This window comes from Abrus precatorius, unplaced genomic scaffold (genome assembly GCF_003935025.1).
Source record: "Abrus precatorius isolate BTA unplaced genomic scaffold, Abrus_2018 Scaffold9, whole genome shotgun sequence".
NCBI lineage: Eukaryota > Viridiplantae > Streptophyta > Magnoliopsida > Fabales > Fabaceae > Abrus > Abrus precatorius.
In genome coordinates this window covers 24032890-24055392 of record NW_020874439.1, presented here as the reverse complement: position 1 = coordinate 24055392, position 22503 = coordinate 24032890, and the positions used below count along the sequence as shown (strand labels likewise).

At 30.7% G+C, this 22503-nt stretch overlaps 2 protein-coding genes across 4 annotated transcripts; both read right to left on the bottom strand.

Moving 5' to 3' along the window:
- Nucleotides 1-1425: 1425 nt before the first annotated feature.
- Nucleotides 1426-4734, bottom strand: LOC113849880 (protein IQ-DOMAIN 1). Of its 2 annotated transcripts, none has more exons than XM_027480102.1 (5): nt 3898-4732; nt 3522-3794; nt 3174-3419; nt 2793-2930; nt 1426-2697 (listed from the first exon to the last, which is right to left on the bottom strand). In XM_027480102.1, exons 1-5 carry the CDS (start codon nt 4027-4029, stop codon nt 1891-1893), a joined length of 1596 nt encoding a protein of 531 aa, XP_027335903.1. In that variant the 5' UTR covers nt 4030-4732; the 3' UTR covers nt 1426-1890. The 2 variants fall into 2 exon arrangements, with proteins under 2 accessions (XP_027335903.1, XP_027335901.1); XM_027480100.1 differs by having other exon boundaries at nt 1539-2697; nt 3522-3832; nt 3876-4734.
- Nucleotides 4735-8597: 3863 nt separating this feature from the next.
- LOC113851467 (RNA-binding protein 24-A) lies at nt 8598-10279 on the bottom strand. 2 transcript variants are annotated; one of them, XM_027481959.1, is made up of 6 exons: nt 10073-10279; nt 9816-9948; nt 9393-9510; nt 9246-9282; nt 8907-9153; nt 8598-8821 (listed from the first exon to the last, which is right to left on the bottom strand). In XM_027481959.1, the coding sequence occupies exons 1-6, from the start codon at nt 10277-10279 to the stop codon at nt 8715-8717; spliced, it is 849 nt and encodes a 282-aa protein (XP_027337760.1). In that variant the 3' UTR covers nt 8598-8714. The 2 variants fall into 2 exon arrangements, with proteins under 2 accessions (XP_027337760.1, XP_027337761.1); XM_027481960.1 differs by having other exon boundaries at nt 8598-8815.
- Nucleotides 10280-22503: the final 12224 nt, after the last annotated feature.

The window sequence follows — 22503 nt, the reverse complement described above, 5'->3', positions numbered from 1 at the left end:
GAGTTTATGTACATCACAGTTATTATTAGTACTACTTAAATCGAATATCACTAATCAAATCATCATCACCTCAACTACCTTAAAGTGGATGCAATATTGGTTTTGGTGCAAAATTTAGATGGAGAAAAAAAAGGTAAAGAGAACTTCATTAAAAAACAGAACATATTTATGGTCAACGAGCTTGCAAGCTAATAGGAATACTACACAAGTTGAAAATAATGGTACCTGATGTATGATTGGATTAGTTTATTATGTGCAAATTATATTATAATAAAAATCTTATCAATAGAGATTAAAAAAATTCCCCCCAAAATCAATCGGAACCTAACATACCTGAACCAGTTGGAAGATTTCTCCAAATAAATTTGATCCCAACAAGTTTCATTACTCTTGTTAGTTATCAACTTTCTCTCTTTAATCACCGAAGTCTTGCGGGGAAAATATAACTTTTAAATTTATATGATGAAAATTTCTCTAATATCAGAAGATAACTAATGATCAACATATGACAATAGCTAGCCAAGTGTAGTTTTTTTCCGCAAACTAATTTTTATGTAATTGATTTACATGCTTAAAAAAAAGTTCAATTGTTGTTTCATGCAAAACACCAATCAGAATAGGTTCCTTGTAGCACCTTACAACTAGTGTTCAGTGGAATGGGACCCAAAACAGCTCATAATTCCAAGAAAACTCTGATTATGAGTTTCAGTGAGAAAAGATTGTCCAGCTGGAGTCCTATGTAATGATGCAATAAGCTCTTTACCTTTTTACAGTGAGAAAACGTTCATCATCACCTAACTAAGCTAAAGGTCCTGCGTGAAGCAGCCGCATAAAGCACGAGAGTTAGGAAAGAAAAGATTCTGCGGTTAAGACTAGAGAATGTAAGACACACTTCATGATCTCTTCTCATTAAATGCTCAAGCCTATTTATTTTTACCCTTTTTATGCTTCATGCCAAATAGCAACATGAAAAAGTTTCATGGCCAAGAGCAAATGATAGTGTGAATCAGAAACACCTGAGCAAATCATTTTTTGCTGATTTCATTGAAAAATTGGTTAGCGTTGATATCCTCCTTTGCATGAAGGAAAATTTTAGAATATACACAGTTAATTATCTGTGTAGGAGTTGCACTAATAATCCATGTAATCACATTTTAATCATTCTTTCAAATGTAGGCTTATGCAAATATAACAAATATTAATAACGGACGGAAAAAGAAGGGGTTAAATATATTATATATGCACTCAAGTCTTCACATTCACAGGCTGTGGGCCGGTGAAAGGTACGTGACATAATATACTGAAAACTCAATTACTCATGTAAGAATTATGAAGGTCAAAGAATATGACATGACCAAGACTTAAAACTTAGTGCCTGCTAATTGGGAAGTATAGCCATTATTATATGATATGCTCTCGCTAGTAATGTGTAGTTTATCCATTTAATGAAAAGGAAAAATTGAAGGGGTGGTGTAACATTTTGTTAACTAATAAAGGCAATCGCTAAAATACAAAATACTACATGTTATTGTGACAGGACAGTCCATTAAAGGGGCATTGAAGGGGTCTAAGCAATTCTTTCAACATCAACACAACATCCCAAGGGAGGTAGGCCACCACATACGGCTCCCTTTTATCTTGGCATCTTAACAAAAGTATGAAAAACGAACACATTAAATTGTTCTCAGCTTCCTAGCAAGAGAGTACTTGCTTCTCTGCTCCTAACATCAGATTCAGGTCACCCCCTGGGTAACTTTTTTCTTATGGGGTGAGAAAGGGGTTAACTAAAATGACTCTAACATCACAAAAGCCCTAAATAAAATAATACAAGAAGTGAATGGTGATAAGTGATATACTAATGGGTCCAGTCATATTAAAGTATGCAACAAATCATCTCAACCACCTTCTAAGGTCACCAGTTGAAGAAGGAGAAACCTCACCACCAAGGCTCTCAGTGCAGCAAGATGAGTAATTGGAATGGTGCTCCAACCCAAAATGTGATCCACTCACACTCTTGAAGCTTGGACTCCTTAGACTGTGCCCATAATTTCCATAACTCACCCCTACACTATAAGGATCAGGAGCAGGAAAAGAAAGCCTTTTCTTTGCTGATCCAGCTCTGTCCCTCTCTGGCGTGGATGGCCTCTGCCTTGGCGCACTCTGGGATCGAATTCGAGCCTTGGCAGACTCAGTTGCTGCCATGTAATTAGGCAATGCACCACCACCACCACTACTTGTTCCAGCCCTTCCATTTTGGTACAAGTTTCCTGTGTAATGATAATTAGACCTTAGGCTTGGTGTTTGAGAGGTGTGGTAGCTTCTATCTTCTCTGACACATCTTGGGCTTGCGGACCGGACTTGGATGGGTCTTGATTTGGCTGGAGAAGGGGTTGCAGGGGATTGGTGAATGGATCCATTTTGGTGGGTTCTATGGAGTGGTGAAGCAATGGAATGCCTTTGAGGTTGGTGGGGTGGGTTATACTGATAATTTGGATGTGATCTTCTGTAATTGGTTCCAAGATATGAATAAGGCTGAGAGGTGTCAATTTCCACAGTCTTAATGGGGTCTCTTTGATCAGTTGAAGCCCTTCCCCTGCTCTCCCACGGCTTCGTCGCCATCCACCGGTCCAGCCATTTCGGTCTGTCTTCAAGCTCATCTTCATTACCAATTGATGATGTCCTACCATTCCTCCAAATCTGTGTACCAATTTGTCACAACAAATTAGCCAAGGGAAATCAATCCAATTTCATAAATCAAGAAAACACAATCAAAGAGGATCAAATTCAAAAACCTGTTGTGAAAAGGCTTGGGACAAGGTCTTGTCCCTCTTCATAGCTGCTTCCTTCCTTTGCTGCAACATGGCCTTGACTTCTTCAACCGTGTGAGGCCGTTCATCCCAATCATCTGCAATGCTGCTTCCCTCTCTTGACTACCAAATTAACCAAAATAGACAATTCAAACACACACAAAATAAAGTTCCCATTTCCCTACAGTTGGTTGATTAACAACATTAGAATGAGAACTATTCCCTTTACTTTTGTGAACAAATAGTACTTTTTTCCCTTTCCTATTTTCCAAAACATAATACAGCTGATTATGAAAGCAAGAAAATATGCACAAATTTTGATCATTGGTTTAAATAATCAAATAAAACAAGTAGGCTCACACTGACCATTGATTTCCTATCTGAAATGTCCTGAAGATACCGGGAGTCCCAAACACTAGTGGTGTCACTGAAAGTTGATTTTCTACTGCCTTCAAGTGAAGACCTTATGCGCTGATCAACCACCCTTGCTTGAACTCTAACCAAAGCTTGCATGCACCTAAGCGTCATCTTTGCTTGCTTCCTAACATTGTGACCCCTCACCAAAGCTTGCAACTTCACTAACCCCTTTAGTGCACGAAGTGCTCTTCTTGCCTTCAAGGAAAAAAAAGGAGCAAAAGCAAACATTCATTCATTCAGATTAACCTTATCATTAGCTTCTCATTTTCACAATTCAGATCTGTTGAATGCACTCACCAGATACCCTCTAAAAGCGGTTTGAATCACAATCGCGGCATAATGCTGCCTGGCATGGTTAGCAGGTTTGGTCAACCTTGCCACCTCAACCGCAGCCTGAGCAGTGGCCATGGCAGCTTCTGCAGTGGCCACAGCCACTGCAAGTGCATGCTTTTGATCTTGGTCATTCCTTGAAGCCCCACTTGCAGCCACATCATGCTTCAACTTCTGCTGCGTGTTCACTGCTTCATGACTCACAGGTTTCCTAAAAATCCATCTTCTTTTTTCTCTCTTCTGCAAAAATAAAATTTTTAAAAAGAGGGTTAATTTTCCATGTTCATGATCTGAATTGATCTGCAAAGAAAAAAGTGTACATAGAAAAACAAAAAACACTCACCTTCTCTTCGTCCTCTTCTTGATCACACTCTTCTCTTCTTCTGCCACTCCTTTTGTCACTGTCTTTGGTGGGAGATCTGAATGCCCTTTTGACAGCGGTTAACCATGAACTACCACTTCCCTTCTTCCCCATGTAAATCTCAACCGCATTTACAGCTTCAACTGCCCTCAGAAAGAGCAAGAAAATAACTGTGTGCTGTGGAAAAAAGAAAGAAAATATGGACAGAAAGAAAAACAAGGAGAACCAAGGCAAACACTAGTGGTGCTACTTCTCCGGTTCAACCTTTGTTGTTATTTTTATCAAGTACACACACACTTCAGCAATGCTACAGTGAACTTGCTGTCCTCATCATGGTTCTGTCGTGAGTAAAATATCTGAGGCCACCCTCATTTAAATTCCTTAACAAAATTAAATGTAACATACATTACAATCTCTTAGTTAAAGGGTAATTCTGATTCACTTACTGTTTGTTCATTAAATTAAATGTAATATATGAAATAAAATTATTTTGACTCAAGATATCATATAATATTATTCTGAATGAAAAAGATCATGGTTGAAGATTATGCTGAGTAGTGCATGGATTAAAGTATGTGCAGAAATTGAATAATTTAAGTGGTAGTCAGAGACAGGCTGTGTATGAGAGTGGAATCATAGAATATTAATTATTTGTTGGAAGATTAATTTATCTAAATGTGCAAAGCTTATGGATTTTTGTGGCATGCAGTGAAAGTGTCAGAAGCCACCTTAAGCTTTTAGTGTTAATGAATAATAATTGAAAGTATACAATAAGAGAGAGAGAGAATGATGTTGAAACTAGTAAAAGGAAGAGAAGGATATGAAACAAGTTGAGAGTGAGGAAGAGAGAAGCCAAAACTGGCTTTTTCTATAATGGAATCAGAAAAAGATAGTATTTCTTTTTGGGGATAAAATAGCTTTTGGAAGAGGTTCCTACTTTCTTTGTTAAAAATATAAGGGCAAGCTGAGCAACTCTCTCATGGTGTCACGTGCTGTGAGCAGGTCGAGACATATCAGGTGAGTGATGGACCACGGTAGTGTGGTGGACCTCTCTTACACACAAGCACCATCCTGTGGCTTCACTTGTTCAAATACAATTTGCATCTTTTGCAGCAAAATCAGATGGCACAACTATCTATGCACATATTGTCTTAATCCTTAACTTAGCTTAATGGTGTCCACTTCCAATTCAATGTTCAACTCCATAGACTGGTCAAACTGTTCTAGATTCCCTCTGGAACTCAATTCAATGGTACTTTTGTATTATATTTTTATTCATTTTAAAATAATTAATGTAAAGTATTAATATGAAAATATGATTAAATTTTAACTTCATTACATACTTAATCTTTACAAAAATTGTATAATTTAGACTTAATTTCTATAAATCTTTACAAAAATATAATTTTTGTTAAATAAAATTCAAATTTTAATTGATAAATAACATTAACATTATTTAAAAAATCACATTTAATTTTTTTTCTTCAAAATAATGTGGGAGAAATTAAAATTGCGTAGCTTGGAGGGATGGAGTCACTTGTCAAGTATATAAGTATGGATAAAAGTGTTTCCTGTCTGCGAAGCAAGATGCTTCCTTCACAAAAGATATATGGAAAATATTCTATTTTATTTAGTGGGATATTATTCCAACACGTCAAGTTTTCAATATTCACTTTCGTCCCCTTCACTTAATTGCAATTTTATGCATGTATCTTTACGTCAAGTACATGCATCAGTGTTATTTCCTAATAATTAATCAATAAAATTAATTACGGCTTACTCAAGTTGACAAGAGCAACAAGTTGTAAAATTTATTTGAAATTTGGTTGAATTTGACACATCGTTAAATAAAAATTACATGTGTGTGATTTATTTTGTAAAAACTTCAACAATATGAAAATAATTCTTCCATGGTGAATTTAATTAACGTGTATTTGTTAGAGTAGGAAAGTATTAAATTTTTTAAGTATGTAACTTGTGAATTCAACTTAAATTCATGTATATAATTTTTTTTAAAAATGATTCATACTTTAGTGTTTTATAATCTTGAAAAAACAAACCCTAACTTATTAGGTAATTACAAAAATTTTCCGACTATTAGTTGCGTCTTTAAAAATGAGAAGGAAAATGGTCACACTTTTCATATATTTTTGTAATACTTGAAAATAGTATATCTAACAGAATTCTACTCAACATTTTTAAACGTGTTTACATTAAAATTGAATAAAAACAATAATAGTTTATTCTAAAAATGTTTTTCAGTGTTGGTTAAATAATTAAGAGTAAATAACTTCAAATATGTGATAAGAAATCCGATAATGATAAAATTTAAAAAAGAAAGAAAACCATTTTATTATTTTGATTTTACTCACCAAGAAAACAGAGAAAGATGTTTCTTCTGCTGCGTTTTTTTTTGGGCTTAACGGAATCGATGCAATGTTGGGCTTTCAAAACAGTAGCACCATCTCATCGACCCAGATAAAAGGAACGAGGATTTTATTTTTTATTTTTTTTACCAAAACGAGGCCTCAGTTATTTAAGACAGAAAGATAAGATTTCCCTTGTTCCCAAAAATGTGTCCTTTAATTACAATTTTGGCACACCAAAAACTCTTTTAGGTCCCCTATTATAGTTAATATATAATTTTATTCTTTTAATATTTTTAATTAAGTTAATCCTTTAATCTTGTAATGATTACAATCAACTTTTTCAAAATTGTAATATTATAATAATCCTTTTTCTAAATTGCTATAATCAAGTTCTGCTAATAATTTATTTTACTTATATATTTTTTTTATCAAATTATGGTAAATTAAATTAATTAAATCGTTTAATCCCTCTCTCTTTTTTCCATGACCTACTTAATATATTTAAGAAACATAACTATTTATTAAGAGTTTAATTTAATGCACTCAATATAAGAAAATGTACATCATCAATTAATTAAAATGAGATAAATATAAATTTAAAATTATAAAATTAATATTTTGTTGATATAAATTTTTTTGCAATTGAATGACAGTATACTTTTGTTCGTAATATTATTAAAAAAATTATACTATCAACATATTTTAATTAAATTCATTTATCAATTGTGACAGATTTTCTTATGCAAATTTCTGTTACTAATATATTGGGAGAAATAAGTTTTCCCCAACAAGTGAATATGCAATAGAAAGAAATTCTTACCCTTAAATTATCATCCAATTTTTTTTATAAAAAAATTAATTTTCTCTTACAATTGAAAATATGTGACCAGCTTCGTTGTCGTCAACAACAATAATAATACTAAGTTGCTAAAAGTGCTAGCTCACATTCATCTTCTACTTTTAGGAAATATTATTTTTGAATTGTATTTACACACATCACACACGTTTTTTTTAGCAACTTCTTTAACTCAATTTTTTTATTATTAGTTTAATTTTAGACATTGATTTAGTTATATAGTATATATGACACTTTTAAAAATAAATATTAACATTTAAATAATAAACAAATATTGAAAATGTGATAATAAGTACTTTAAAAAAACATGATATTTCAAAATATATTAGATGTTCCCTACCTTTCTAATGCACACGTTTGTTATTTATATTTTTATTCTATTAATTATTTTAAAATTAAGAATAATAATAGTAAATTATTTTATTTGTTAAATTATTATTGATATTAATAAACAGAATATTAAATTAACCTTAAAAATCGAAGCATTAAATTCAATTTATAATATTTTCAACTTATTATATTTTTGTTATAGCATTATAGTTTCAAGATTTAAAATCCACATTTATTATTACGAGTTATTAGCAAAAGGACCAAAATGCTTAATAAAAAAATTAAACACAATTGAATCCTTTGGAAACCTTAATCCAAAAAAGTGGCAGACCAAATCATCAATGCAGTTTATTATAAAGGCGATTTTGGCAACACAACATTATATTGAAAGAAGAAATTTCACTCATAAACTAAAGTTCAAAACTAGTCAACAAAAGCAATGCCAATAACCCCATCCTCATATTAATAGTATACTTTAAAAAGCATTCGAAAGGTACCAACAACTATTGACACTACATATGAGATTTCCCTTGGATTCCATATAAGTTTGCAGTTGTACACATCAAAAGACATTTAATCGAAGCAAAAGAAGAATAATAATCTTTATCTATAACAAAAAGAATGTAGCATGACAGCGAAAGATGAATCGTAAAAAAACATGATTATATGTGAAAAAGTGAGAAACAAATAGACGTAATGTTTTCTTTTGGACTAATCCTATCTAGAATAAATAAAAAATCAATCATGAATGACAAGAGAAAAATTAAAATACATACTAACCTATTGAGCAATCCAAGCTCAACTTTTTCTTCCTATTTGACCACCCAATCAAGGGGTTCAAAGATATAAAATGGATCTTTTGAACCCATCTACTGCAATATAAACAAAGGACTATGTCATTGGATGCTCCCAGCACCCAAGACATAATAAAACTTTGGTTGAATTACTCTAAAAGGTAGAATCCAAAGCTCAAATAGTTAGATTCTACCCAATGCTGAATACATGAATGAATATGATCTAACACTACTTCTACAATCTACTTGAAAAAAAAAAGCCCTTTTTCCTAAAACAAACATGTATGATGATGATGATGTTGACTTTTGTCATGATGAAAATGAGAATGGGTTAAGGTGGGTTAGGGGCACAAGCTTTATCTAAGAAATCTCTAATATGAGTCCACGGCTGAAGCTTTGGATTCAGCTTCTGTTGCGGTTAGCCTTGCAAGTTCTTTATCCTTGTAGAGATCAAGAAGTAGAATTCTCGTCAGAAGCTACTCCTGAGGCTTGTGTACTACCAACCGCTGTTGCTGCCACACTTGCTGATATTGTAGTTGTGGTTGCAGATCCTGTTGCTGATAGTGTTAAACTTTAGCCTCAATACACTTTCAAAGATACAATGCCAACAAAAATAGTATATTTCTGAATTAGAATTGTCACCTGCACTAGTAGTTGGCACTGCCATTGAAGAAGGAACTGACAATATACCAGTGGAGCCATAATGCTGAGGCAAAAATGGAAATTGTGCCATTTGGGGGTATTGAATTCCAAAACCATGAGCCTGGACACTCTGTGCATATTGATCATAAAAAGGGTAGATATTATGGATCAAGCCTACTGCACCAGATGCTCCAGTGGATGGGTAGTAAGGTGAAAATTGTTGAACTCCATAGACATTATAATAGCTCTGCAAAAGTGTACACAAAAAGTATAGCATAATAATGTAGGGATATAAATTAATATAGTTAGCTCTGAGGACTTTATTACATTAACACCTACCGGGGGATACAAGGTGTCTTGAGAATATCCAGAATATCTGTCAGTATGATAGAATGGACATTAGAGAAAAAGGTACAAAAAATGGGAAGAAAAGCAAAAAATGTTATACATAAAAATGACTATATCCTCATAACACTTTTATGTTACCCGTATGCTGAATAGGGAAATGTGTATTGCCTAGGGGGTTGATGGAAAAATGTAGATGAAGAACCATGATAAGCAGGTGATGCCAATAGTCCAGGTGGAGGCCTGAACCGTGCTGCACCTACAATGTGAGTTTACATTTCAATCCTTTTTTTTTTAATCTTATAACACAATCAATTTTGTTTTCAATTTTCTAAATAATCAACCATTAAAGGTGGTAGCTGCTTTCCTAGGATGAGTTAAATCTATTTAGATGAAATAACTGGGAAACTCAAACTTGTTTGCCAAGATTGCTATGCAAATTCACAACAAAATTAAATATTACTGCAGTTAAAGAACATCTGATATCTTAATTTATAAAAAAGAGAAAAAAAAAAGGTATTCTATTAGAGAAAAGAAAGAACATAGTAGATAAAGGGTTGAGACCATGCTGAAAAGTTGGTGGTCTGTTCTTGTTTGCACCAAGTGAAGCAAGATTGCAATTTGCCCTCCTCCCATCAATAACTGGGGATGGATTCTGACATGCTCTCATGGCTGCCTCTGGATCCTTAAATGTGACCTTGGAGAACAACAAATCATGGACTTAATGTTCAAAATCATATAACCACAAATGGAATAAACAAGCAAACCTAAACTATGCAAAAATGTGAGAATCATAAAAACAAAAAGGCAAATGGACTTACAAAGCCATAACCTTTGGATCTCCCAGTGTTCTTATCTGTGATAACAACAGCCTCTAAGATCTCTCCAAATTGATCAAAATACCTCTTCATTGTGTCCCTTTGAGTCTCCCAAGCTAACCCTCCAACAAATATTTTGGTAAACGTTGTGTCATTATATTGGTCCAGGTTGTTACCACCCACCATCAGAGATTGCCTTTGTTGAGACATTAAGAAATATCAAATACAACAAATTTCCAACAAAAGCAAGCAGACCCAAAATCCTAAACAAAACAGGGAGACAAATAGGATGAATAAAATACAAAACAAAAAAACAAAACCCAAAATCCAAAAGCAATATGAGAGGTGAGAAGGGAAAAGGAAACGGTTAATAAAGGCTGAAAAAGAAGCTGTTTGTTCTTCTAAAAACCCATCAATGAAAACACTCGTGTACTCATGATTCTGTTTGTGCTAGTCCTTCTTACTTTAACAAATGTTTTTTTTTTTTTTTACTGAGGCTATAATTGCTACTTTTCTACATTCACAACAACAACAAACTCCTCAGATTCCTCAACACTAGTACCCCCTAACAGAAAGGAAATCATTACTGTCGAAGGAGTGAACGAAAAAGAAACCTTCTTTGAAGAAAATATTTATATGCAAAGAAACTTGGTTGCTTGTTGGAGTGTGGAGAAGAAGAGAGAGTATAATATTAATAATAATAATAAATAAATAAATAAGGAGACAAAAAAGCTGCTAGTGGGCACCCACAACACTAGGGTGCATAGGCTGTCTCCAATGAGATACGAAGGACCAAAAGACCAACCTTTCTTGTTGTAACCCACTTTCTCTTTCTCCTTCTTCTATATATCTGAACCCAATAAATAATGTAAAACATATTTGTGGTGAGGTGGATCGAGTTAAGCCATTTTGGTCTCTCTTCCACCTCATCTTCATTGGCTCCAACCTGTCCTCCAAATCTATTACATTGTCGTGCAGCATTCAACGGACAATCTAATTAACCTTGGAATCTCAGAAATAAAAAAAAAAAAACCATGAAAATTGAAAACAAAGTGAACTTGTTGGCACAAAGCTTGAGAATTGCGACCAACAAGCACTTTTCTAGTTTGATGCATCACATTTTTCTCTCTAGTGAAAAACACCTTAAATGGGAAAACAAAGAAAAAAGATTACTGTTTTTTTATCTAATTGATCTCTTTGCTTAAACATAGAAAAGGGACATCAATCATGTTCCTTACCTTGGTCTTGGTCCTTTCTTCTGCTATGCCATTCCTTTTGTCACAGTCTTTTGTTGGGGATCTGAAAGCCCTTTTCATAGCCTCTGAAGCAATGCAACCTCCATTCTTCCTCTGTCAAAATGCAAGGCAAAAGTAGAACAATGCATCTGTGTTTACAGCTAAGTTGCTATAAAGTGAAAAACTAAGTTCATAAAAAGTAAAGGTTATCCAACTCCATTACTTGATAGAGGGAAAAAGAAGGAGAAATGAAAGAGAGGAGCATGGAATATTTCGTGTGGAGCTGAAATTCCACACTAGTCTGTCATAGAGGTAGCAGTCATCGTATAGGGAATGTTTTTGAAGCATAGCTTTGTGTTTTGAATCATCAACGATTTTTGTTGTGAAAGAGAAATGTGTTGTTTGTTATTGTTGATTCAAATGGACGTGTGTTACTGAAATATTGTACTTGTACATCTTGGTGTGCCACAATTCAGAACTAGGAACCTACGTTAACTTAGTTAAGATCACCAGGTTTGCCTATGAGAGAGAGAGGACCCAAATTTATGATCATCATGATGATTTTTTTTTAATATATACACGAGTGTACACAACAATAAACAATAAAAATTAATAAATGGAAAATTTTTATTGAAATTTATTGTATATAAATTTTTATTTTGAGTCCTTTTTTTTCAACTTATCATGTGCTTTTTGAATATATGTTAAAAAATATTATTAAGATATTATATAATTTGACAATTAAGTTGATAAAATTTATTATTTGTAAATTTATTATTAAAAATGAAATTGACACTATTTTACTCTAATAAAGAATCAAACTTTATAGAATCTTTTTAAGGAAAATTTGAGGGGCCTGGATCCGTCCCTAGACTGTATCTGAGCTGATTTGAAATGGTTTCATTCATTAACGTGGTAAGAGCAAGTTCAAGAACACTTTGTGGGGTTGATGGACCAGCCAGAAGCCTCCACTTCTCAAGGTAAGGTGCAACACCATGCCAACATTTTTATGTTATCATATCCAGCAAGACAAGATATTGGAGAGAAACATTGCTTGAAAAATGAAATTTTATTAAATTTTAGTAGATAGTTAAAAGCATATTAACAAATATCTTGTTAGAATTTTACTCCATCTGATCTTTTTTACAAGGTCCCGACATGATAATCACGATTCTTAAGAAAAACATGTAAATGTGTTAGTTAATGTATTGGGATTTAAAAGAATAAAATATTCTTCCACTTTTATCCCTATTTAAGTAAACTCACATCAATCATGGTATGTTAATTATCGCCAACTATTCTTGTAAATATAAATGGAGCATTCACTTAATCTCTTCCTCGAGCATTTACTTAATTACAATAAAAACTTTTCGCTTCTCCTGAATAATGTGTAGTTCTTACTAAATCGAACAATGTATAGTTCCCACCAAATCTAAAATTTGGGAAAAATTAATTTGAATTAGGTGCTAGATGACTTTTCATTCCCTCCAACTTTTTAAAATGAAACTACAAATGTAAAATTTAAAAGAGTATAAATTGTTACTAAGAATCCATGTTGCTGAGTACTTGTCACACCAAATAGCTTTAGAAATTAACCTAAACCATACTCCAACATATTCAAATGAGAAAAATTATAACCAATTGTTGGAAGAAAATCAAGGAATCGAATTGAATGTAATTTGCTCTGGAGATGTTGAAGCTAAAGCCATGAGTGAAAACTTGATTATAAATGAAATGTGTCATTCGGTGGAGAGGGAAATGGAGCACGGTGGATGAGAATTGTTTGATTTGAACAAACCATTTCTCATAGAGATACAATGGAGACAAAAACAGAGGTTCAACTTGAATCAATACAAGGGTGTCTAAATGTTCATCATGAAATGGAGGATGCAATGATGATAGAAACAAGCGATAAAGAAGGTCAATTAGATTTTGATTTGAATGAATCACTGTCATTAGGAGTTGAAGCTAAAACAGAGTTGCAACTCAGTTCAGAAGATGATGGAGTTGAACCTTTTGCTGAATTGAAAATGAAACATAGGAAGCGGCAGAGATAGAAATTGATGGAGAAACTGAATACGTTACTGGTACTTCTTAGTCCTTGTGGTTCAAATAGGCCTTTTCTATTAATTGTGTTAGATAATTAACAAAAAATGACTAAACAATATTGTTTTGGTGCTAAAAAAATCCTATGTTAAAATGACATAGTTTCATCATTTTCTATTGATTATTTAACAAAACTAACTAAAATTGACCAAATTAACTCGATAAAGAAAATTATATGATTAAAATACTTTATGATAAGAACTTTAATGTTTTATTAGGGTTTGTAAAGGCTTCTATTTTTATTATAAAATTATTGTTGTTTTTCTAAAAAATATAACAGTGATAATTTGTGTAGGAGATACAAGTCAGGCACCAACTGATGAAAGACACAAGAAACGTAGATTCCTTACCAATGAGCAACGCCAGTTAGTATCTTGTTTGTTGATGTAGCATACTCATAATGGAATTCTAGATAAAGGTACCAAATCAATGATTGCCTCATTCTATTTGGTCTCTCCTAGTGTTATTAAACGCATTTGGCGTCAAATCAAGGAAACAGGGGATGCATCTCATAAAATAATAGAAAACTGTGGATGTAAGAGAGTTAAATTCGACTGCACTCGATTTTGTGACATTCCTTTATCTAAATGGACTACTTATCGATCTTTAGCTTGTGCGTTGAACGTAAACAAGACATCACTTATTAGACTTTAAAAAGATGGGGCCATACGCCGTCACTCAAACTCCATCAAGCCATATTTAAAAGAAGAGCATAAAGTAGCTAGATTGAAGTTTTGTTTGTCTATGCTTGAAAGGGATAGTATTCCACATGATCCAATTTTTAAAAGTATGCATAAAATTGTTCATATTGATGAGAAGTGGTTTTATATGACAAAAAAATCTATGAATTATTATTTGCTTCCAGATGAAGATGAGCCACTGTATAGTTGTAATAGTAAGAATTTTATTAAAAAGGTTATGTTTTTAGTTGCCTTAGCCCGTCCTAGATTTGATGAGGAAGGGAATGAACTTTTCTCTGGAAAAATTGGTGTCTTTCCTTTTGTGACGAAAGAATCAGCAAAGAGAAGTAGCATAAATAGAGCTACAGGGACACTAGAAACTAAGCCTATTAATTCTGTAAACAAGGAAGTTAGCAAGAAGTTTTTGATTGAGAAAGTTCTACCTGTCATCAAACAAAAGTATCCTAGAGATGCATTGCATGAACCAATTTATATCTAGCAAGATAACGCAAGGAGTCACATAGATGAGAATGATCCTAAGTTTTGTCAAGCAGGCAAGGAAGATGGATTTGATATCTGTTTGATATGTCAACCTGCAAATTCTCCTGATATGAATGTACTAGATCTTGGTTTTTCCAAATGTCATTCAGTCACTACAATACAAGGAAGTCCTTAAGACAATATATGACCTTATTAATGTTGTGGTGAATGCCTGTGACACATTTTCTTTTATTGAATCTAATAAGATTTTTTTGACACTCCAATCATGCATTATTGATTGAAGTCATGAAGAACAAAGGTTCAAATAACTACAAAATTTCACATATAAAGAAAAATGTGATGCAATAACAAGGTCAATTGCCTACTTAATTGAGATGTGATCCTCTATTAGTGGAGGAAGTGAGTTGGTATTTGAGAGATGAGAACAATGTATGTCCATTTTAAAATTTTACATGTAAGATAATTTTGTTTTTATTTATTTTTATTTGATTTGTTGTAAACTTGTTAGTTGAGTCGCTCATCATTTTGCTTTAGTATTATTGTTAAGACAAGAAAGAACCTAGCTTCAGTTTTGCAAATAAGCACTTTTTTTTTTACAATGAATAATTGAATTTTGTTTTTTACATGAAAATTGTTAATTTTTGGGTTTAAATGAGTTTAGTCTCAGCAATTTTTATTTTTTACTTTAATCTAGCTTAGTAGTTCAAAACTTTTATTTTTAGTCTTTAATAATATGTGATAAACCAATGACCAGTAGTGACTAATAGAGGTAGCTTGCAAATTTACTTTCTCTTGTTCTCATCTTCTAAAAAAAGGGTATTATTAAAAGGTTTAAAGTATGAAAGCATGTCAATTATTTTAAATAAAAAAATAAAATAATGAACGATGCACTGTGTATTGATGAAGAAGAGAAAATTTTTTGGTACAGATCATTTAGTACTTGCATATAAGAGAATTCTTATTTCTTTAAAGTAGCAAAAGGTGTCAAACCAAATTCATTCAATCATATTATAATCTCCATAGGCAAATTGAATTTCATACAAGAGTAAGGCACATGCTAAACATGCAGACTTTTGAGGACACGTTACTATCCAGATATTTTTCAACTAGAACTACATGCTTATAATCATATTAATCTCCATAGCAAATTGAGTTTCATATATTAAAAACATAAATTTTCAATAAAACCTATCAAGATAAATTTTCATCATAATTAATTTAACTTCTTGATGTGCACGTTCCTCATGTTCGTCTTCATCATTAACAATAGGTAATTCATTCAAATCAAAGTCTGCAATTTCTTGAACAAGAACCTCATTCAAATCAAAGGCTACTACCCTATTAACATAACGTTCTGCTACTTCATCAATGAGTGCTTCTCCTACTTCGTCAATTATAACCTTTGCTACTTCATTAACTCGAACCTCGTTCATACCAAAGTCTATAACTTCATTTTCTCTTGGCATAATTTCAATGACATCTGCAATGAAATTTTCAAAACTTGTAGATTGAACCTCCTCTTCCTCAAAAAAGTTGTTTGTGTCACGAATCTTTTTTTATATAAGGAATCGAGAATATTATTTCTACACCATTTACTTATTTGAGATAAATAAAAAACGAAGAATATAAGTAGAAAATTCACTTTTTCTTTAAAATAAACATAATTCTTTAAGACAAATATCCAACAGAACAACATAATATTACATTTAGTTCATAATATTCAAAATACAAAAAAAAAATTGCTACATCACTCCCTCTATATGAGGTCTCAAAATATAAGAAAAAAAGACTTTAATGCAAAATTACTCGACTCCAGCTTTTAATATTTCTCCACTGGCCCCTCAGCTTATGAAGTAAATGTAATACCTACTACATCTGTTCACGTACCACCGTACGATTATCGTAGTACACATGCACACAACAGCATAGACATAAATGCAAGGGTGAGCTCACAAAAATAAAATAAAATCATATATATATATATATATATATATAAAGAGAAAAATATTACTCATAGTAACATCCCCATACATTCCCAGTCCATCTAATGCATAACATGAAAACAGTTTCCAACTGATTTCATAGTCTAAGTAATACAGAAGGAATCGAGCCGGTTCGAGAGTTACCCATTCCGGTATCTGGATCCAGACAGCACAGCTCAACATGCTCTATCGTTACACGTCTATCCACCTAAACGTATAACTTGCCTCTATAATGATGCAAGACATATATCTCAGCATGATGCAGTACGGCTAAAATCATTTCAACAGCTCAGCTAAGACAAGTTTATAATAAATCAGCAAAATCTCAGTGTTATTAAATCAGTTATTAGCAGTTACAGCAGAGAAAAACAACTTTCAAGTATTAAATTATTTATATCTCAGCTTTTATTAAAAAGATCTAACAAAACTAATTCAAACATTTCTTTAATAGCATATCAAACCGTTCAAAATATAGTTTATAGGCTAAAGTAAGCTCCTCTTACCTTAGAACAGTAATTCACACCAGATTTATCGAATATTACTTGTTTTAACACAAGATTCACCGAAGATTTGACTTTAGAACAAAGTCTCTCCTAAGAACACCATGAACTTCTATGAGAGAAAGAAGGAGAAGAAAAACGAACGATGAAACTAACTTCAAATCCCTTAGAACGGATACAGAATCACAGATCTGGAGAGAAATATAAGTTTAAAAAGGTTTAATACGAGAAAAAATGGTGATATATGGCCTTAGAACCTTTGAGAAGTGTGAAGAAGTAAAAATTTCATGCAAGGACTCCTATTTATAGGAAAAAAAATTTTGGTACTGTTCACACCGCCTTATTGTTCATGTAAGAGTTACTGTTAACTTGTTTTTGCACTGTTCACCGATACTGTTCACTTTTTTAAAAAATAATTTTAATCTTCTTCTAAATCTATTTCAATACCAAATAATCCTTTAATTAACATTTAACAAGTACAAAATATTATATATTACTCAATAATAAATTACAGGCCTGAAAGTTTGCATCAATCTCTTTGTTTTCTTCTAAACCATTAAATGAATCTGGAACAACAAAAAAACTTAAATCTTTAGGACTTTCATATTGATTTTCTTCATCCATAAAAGTGTATAAATCTAGAGCAATCTCTACATTTGAGTCTTTAACAATCTCACCCTTCATAGATTCCATATTTTCCTCCATAGAATCTTCAAGTGAATTTTCAACAACCTCTATTGTATGAAGAAAAAGCAAATTGAGAGAGAAAGAGATAAGAAGTCTATTATTAAAATTGTTGGCAATGGCAAATGAGACATGAGTTAAAATAAGACTGGAGGTGTTTTAAAAAAGTACAAATGTTATGAAGAAATCGAAGATGTTTAGTTGGGAAGGAGTGACGTAATTAATTTTTTTTATAATTAAAATTTTGAAATTAATGAAAGATAACTCATTATAAAGGATAAATATGAAAAAAATAGTATTTAATGTTAGTAAAATTTCATGAAGGTCTTATAAAAAGGACCAAAGGCATTGTCTAAAAAGATTCTTATAAATAGGATCAGAAGAAGTATATTATATTATTATTTTTATATCACAATTATTGTTTTTTACTAACTTTACCATATTCTTGTAGAACCATCACTTATTTATTTTGACTTTGTCTTTAACCATTATAAGTGTTTTTTTTTCTTGGGAAACTCTAGATTGCGAAAAATGCAAAATGCATTATGTGCGAAAGTAACATTCTGTCTCTAATATTTAATTTACAAAATTAAATTAAATTTTGATTAAATTTTATTCACAGTTATAATATGATAAATTAAAGTATATAACAATTATAATAAATTTTTAGTATATAATAAAATACTTAATTGTATATACATGTGCATTAATCAAAATAAAAGATGATAAAATGAAGTAATATTTTAAGATATATATTTAAATATTAAATTTATGATAAATATAAAATTATTTTGAAAAAATTAAATTATAATTAATCTATCTACGAATTTTTAAAATTTTACTAATAATATTATTTCTTATAACAATGTTATTATTATTTATTGTAAATATAATTAATTTTATGCGTACAACACAGGAACTAAATATAGTATTATTAAAGCTGTAATCTGTATGCATAGCAGAATGCTGAACTACAAAGGAATTATTCTTAACTATGCACTTAACAAACAAATTCACCTTCAAGACCTTATTGCACCTGCAAACAATAGTGGAAGAGAAACAAAACTAAATATAATTATTTTTAATTTACTGCGAGCGTTGGACCAATTGAAGAAATTAGGTACGTAGAAAAATACTAACTTGGAGTATCTTGCTACTTTTATTTTATGGATCTTTACTTTTGCGCACCATCTTTGACAAAAAAATAAAATAAAACTGTTCCATTTAAGACGTAAGAATTTTGGGTCTGATTCTGATGTTCTTGAATGGGCTTTGTTCTTTTTCACTCAAAAGGCCTTTAATTAATCCCTCTTCGCGCTTCTTGGTTACATAGCCCATACTTGGTGTTATTATTTTGTTCAAACTAAAATTTTCAAACCAAAATTGCTTTATTTCAAACTAAAAATTTAAATTAAAAAAATTTGGTTTTTGCAACATTTAAAAAAAAGCAAAACACCATACACAGGCCCCAAAGGCCCAATCAGAGACACCACAAGGCTTTCCTAAAATAATACACTGCTACACAAGCATGATCCTTGATCACAAATCTAAATATAATCTAACACATTGGAGAAGCCTAAAAAGTAAAAAAAGTATAAATTTTTTTCGATACCAAACAAAAGTAGAATATAAAAAACCACAATAGACAGGGCCGAGAAGAAGGCTCAAAGCCGACAAACAGATGTACAACAAAGCCCAAGTACCAGACCCAAAAAACACACGCCAACTCGCCAAGCTCTTTGAACCTCATCCAAGACTAATTAAAAGAACGGAACAGAAAAAGGGGAAGCCCTCCCACAATAGGCCCAAATACAAAACAATCTTCAATGCTACAATTTTCCAAATATCAAATTTGATCTGACAAAAAACCAAAAACAAAAACACAAAGATCAAATTTGAAAATACTCGTTGAAAAGAAAAAAGTAAAGTGTTATAAATACTTAAACGATACAATAAAGTAAAGGGGTTGTTATGTTATGAATGCCTTTTTTGAAATAAGGTTTTATCTCCTTAAAGTGACAAGTTGTTGTCAAAACAAATTTGCTAAATACTGTTGTCTGTTGGAATAAACACGTTAATCCACAGTCTTTAACCTAACAGCAACGGTTAAGAATTTATTGCTTGTTCCCTGTTGATAGCTTGTTTCATATGAAGTTGGAACACTTAGGCGTGTTTGAATTTTGAGTTTTTAATGAAAAGAGGCAATGCCGATTTTTTTTTTAATTTAATAATTTTGAAAACGAAACAATAGATTAACTTTGTATCTTAATTTTTTGTTTATTTTTATAAATATTGCATTTTCACCCAAATTTTAAAAATATTTCCTATTTTTTTTCTCTAAAATTTAACTCCTAAATACATGCTTTCTCTACATTTATAAACTTCACTCTTTTATTTTCCAATCCCCCACCAAAAGAAAAAAACTCCACTCTCAAATATTTGTTTAATTTACTCTAAATAAACTATTTCTTTAAATATTTTTCTTAATCCGATCTTAAACATTATTATTTCATTTTTATTAAGTTTCATCCAAGTCTCATTTACAAGTAACAATAAAAAATAAATAAAAAAAAAAGCACAAAATATAAGAGAAGTGAAATGACATGCTAAATAAGGAAGAGACATTTATAGAAAAAAATTTAAAATTTGTTGTCACACTTAATAATGTTGAACTAATAAATGTAGGTAAAAAAGTTCTTTATTATATAAAAATAGATAAATTAAGTAACATGTAAATAAAAAATACTTATCACATAGTGTCTTAAAGTTTTAAGTAAAATTCAATATTAAGTTTGCTTGTGTAGTTTCTTTGTGATTCATTGATGGAGACTTTTTTAACATTTTAGCCTCATAATTTTATCTAATAAGTAATATTAGAGTCAATTATGCATTTTAATTAGACTCATATCTGTATTGAAATACAACAAAGTTGAAGGTAAATTTATGTGAGGATCCTAATATTAAAAGTTTTTATGGCAACGAGAAAGTGAAACAATTTATCTTGTTAAAATTTTCAAAATTTTAAAATAGATTTCATATGGTGCTTTTATAATATAAATTTTATACTACTATTTAAATTAATTTTACCTTATTTATGATATAATTTTCGTATGAACATATAATCAGTTTATTGATAAAAACCCATATTCTTTTAAATTCAAAAGTATGGATTTTTAATTAGATACAAATGAAATAATCGTGCCCGCAGACTATTTGTACAGCACTTAATGATTGATGATATCATCATGATATCAGTTCTTATAATGTATTACCAGCAAATATTTGATGGGTTATAATTAATCCACGTATAGGACTACATATATATGAATATCCTTCCATTCCATGCTTTTATATAAAAATCTTCACTGAAAAAAAATGATGAAGATGCTTTCTTATAGATTTTTTTAAAAGCAAAGATAATAACATTTCATTTCCAGAAAGAAGAAAGAATAATGTTGATTATACATTTTATTTTTGAGGTGTATAAAAATAAAATAAAAGTAAAAAAAAAAGGAAAAACAATGAATAATATAATGTAATAAAAAATAAAAAATATTACAAAAATCAAAATGCTATATAAATATAATTATTGAAACAGAAATGTCCATTCTCACTTAGCAGTATGAAAAGTGTGATTGAAAGTAGATGTAGACAAGAACCAGAAATAATCACCTACCAAAAAAGAAAAATGAGCCGTAGTACAAAAGTCAGAATTTTTTTTTAACGATTTGATTATTGTTTAAATTAAAATGAAATACAATAAGAAACTTTAGAAAATTTTATTATTCTTAATTTAAAGTGAATTCAATTAAAGAAAAACTCTTTTAATATATTAAAAAAGTATTTGACTAACTTCAGATGTATATGTATATACCTTTGAGAGGAAGAAGAATATAGAAAGGGATTGAGAGTGAGAGAAACAAATGGATATACGAGAGATGTTACAAAAAAAAAAGCAAAAAGAAATATAAACATAAAACTTAAAGTATGAAAAAAGTAAGTATATGCTTATATGTGAAGTGAAATAAAATAAATACTGTAAATGAAATAAACTATCACTTTATTATTATATATTATGCTTCAATGAAAACTTATTTGGATTCCATCGTATATCGCTAAATTAATAGAAAATAAAATTTTGAATAGAATGAAATTTATTTCATAATGCCCCATATCATTTTATTTTAATTTAACAAACTCAAATCATGAAATATATTAAAATTTCTTTCATTTCACTTTATTACAATAATTTTTACTAATTTATATATAACTTAATTAAAAAAACTATATCTTTAAATATATATTTATAATTTTCTATTTTAAAAGAGTTAAAATAAATACTTTAAATAACGAAACACTAAATTATAAATCAAGTTTTATGTGACTAAAATATAATAAATATTAAAAATGATAAAAAATTATTAATAATTTATTATTATAAGAGTAATCTTACTATACTGATAAAAGGAAAAAGTTTTAAGATTTTTCACTTCAAACTTTAATAATAATAATTTTTTTTAATTATCTCAAAGATATGTCAAAAGTATTATATTTTCATATTTGTTTTACCCGTTTTGATCCATATTAAATGTTTAAAATTAAGCGTTTTAGATTGCTTAAACAAATTATTTCTTTTTGTTTTTTAATATAAAATTTGTTTAAACTATTTCCTGAATAGTTAAGTGAATTTCACTATTGGAATCTAAAGTTTTTTTTTCTTTCTAAAATTTGCTTAAACAAAAATAT

Bases quoted from the DNA above. Each gene is read 5' to 3' on its own strand.
- LOC113849880 (XM_027480100.1), bottom strand. From the start codon at position 4,029: ATGGGGAAGAAGGGAAGTGGTAGTTCATGGTTAACCGCTGTCAAAAGG. The intron at 3,833-3,875 runs TGTACACTTTTT...ATCATGAACATG, and splicing joins GAGTGTTTTTTGTTTTTCTA to GAAAATTAACCCTCTTTTTA. The intron at 2,931-3,173 runs GTCAGTGTGAGC...TTAATTTGGTAG, and splicing joins TTTCAGATAGGAAATCAATG to TCAAGAGAGGGAAGCAGCAT.
- LOC113851467 (XM_027481959.1), bottom strand. From the start codon at position 10,279: ATGTCTCAACAAAGGCAATCTCTGATGGTGGGTGGTAACAACCTGGAC. The intron at 9,949-10,072 runs GTAAGTCCATTT...TTGTTCTCCAAG, and splicing joins GATCCAAAGGTTATGGCTTT to GTCACATTTAAGGATCCAGA. The intron at 9,511-9,815 runs GTCTCAACCCTT...CTCACATTGTAG, and splicing joins ACCACCAACTTTTCAGCATG to GTGCAGCACGGTTCAGGCCT.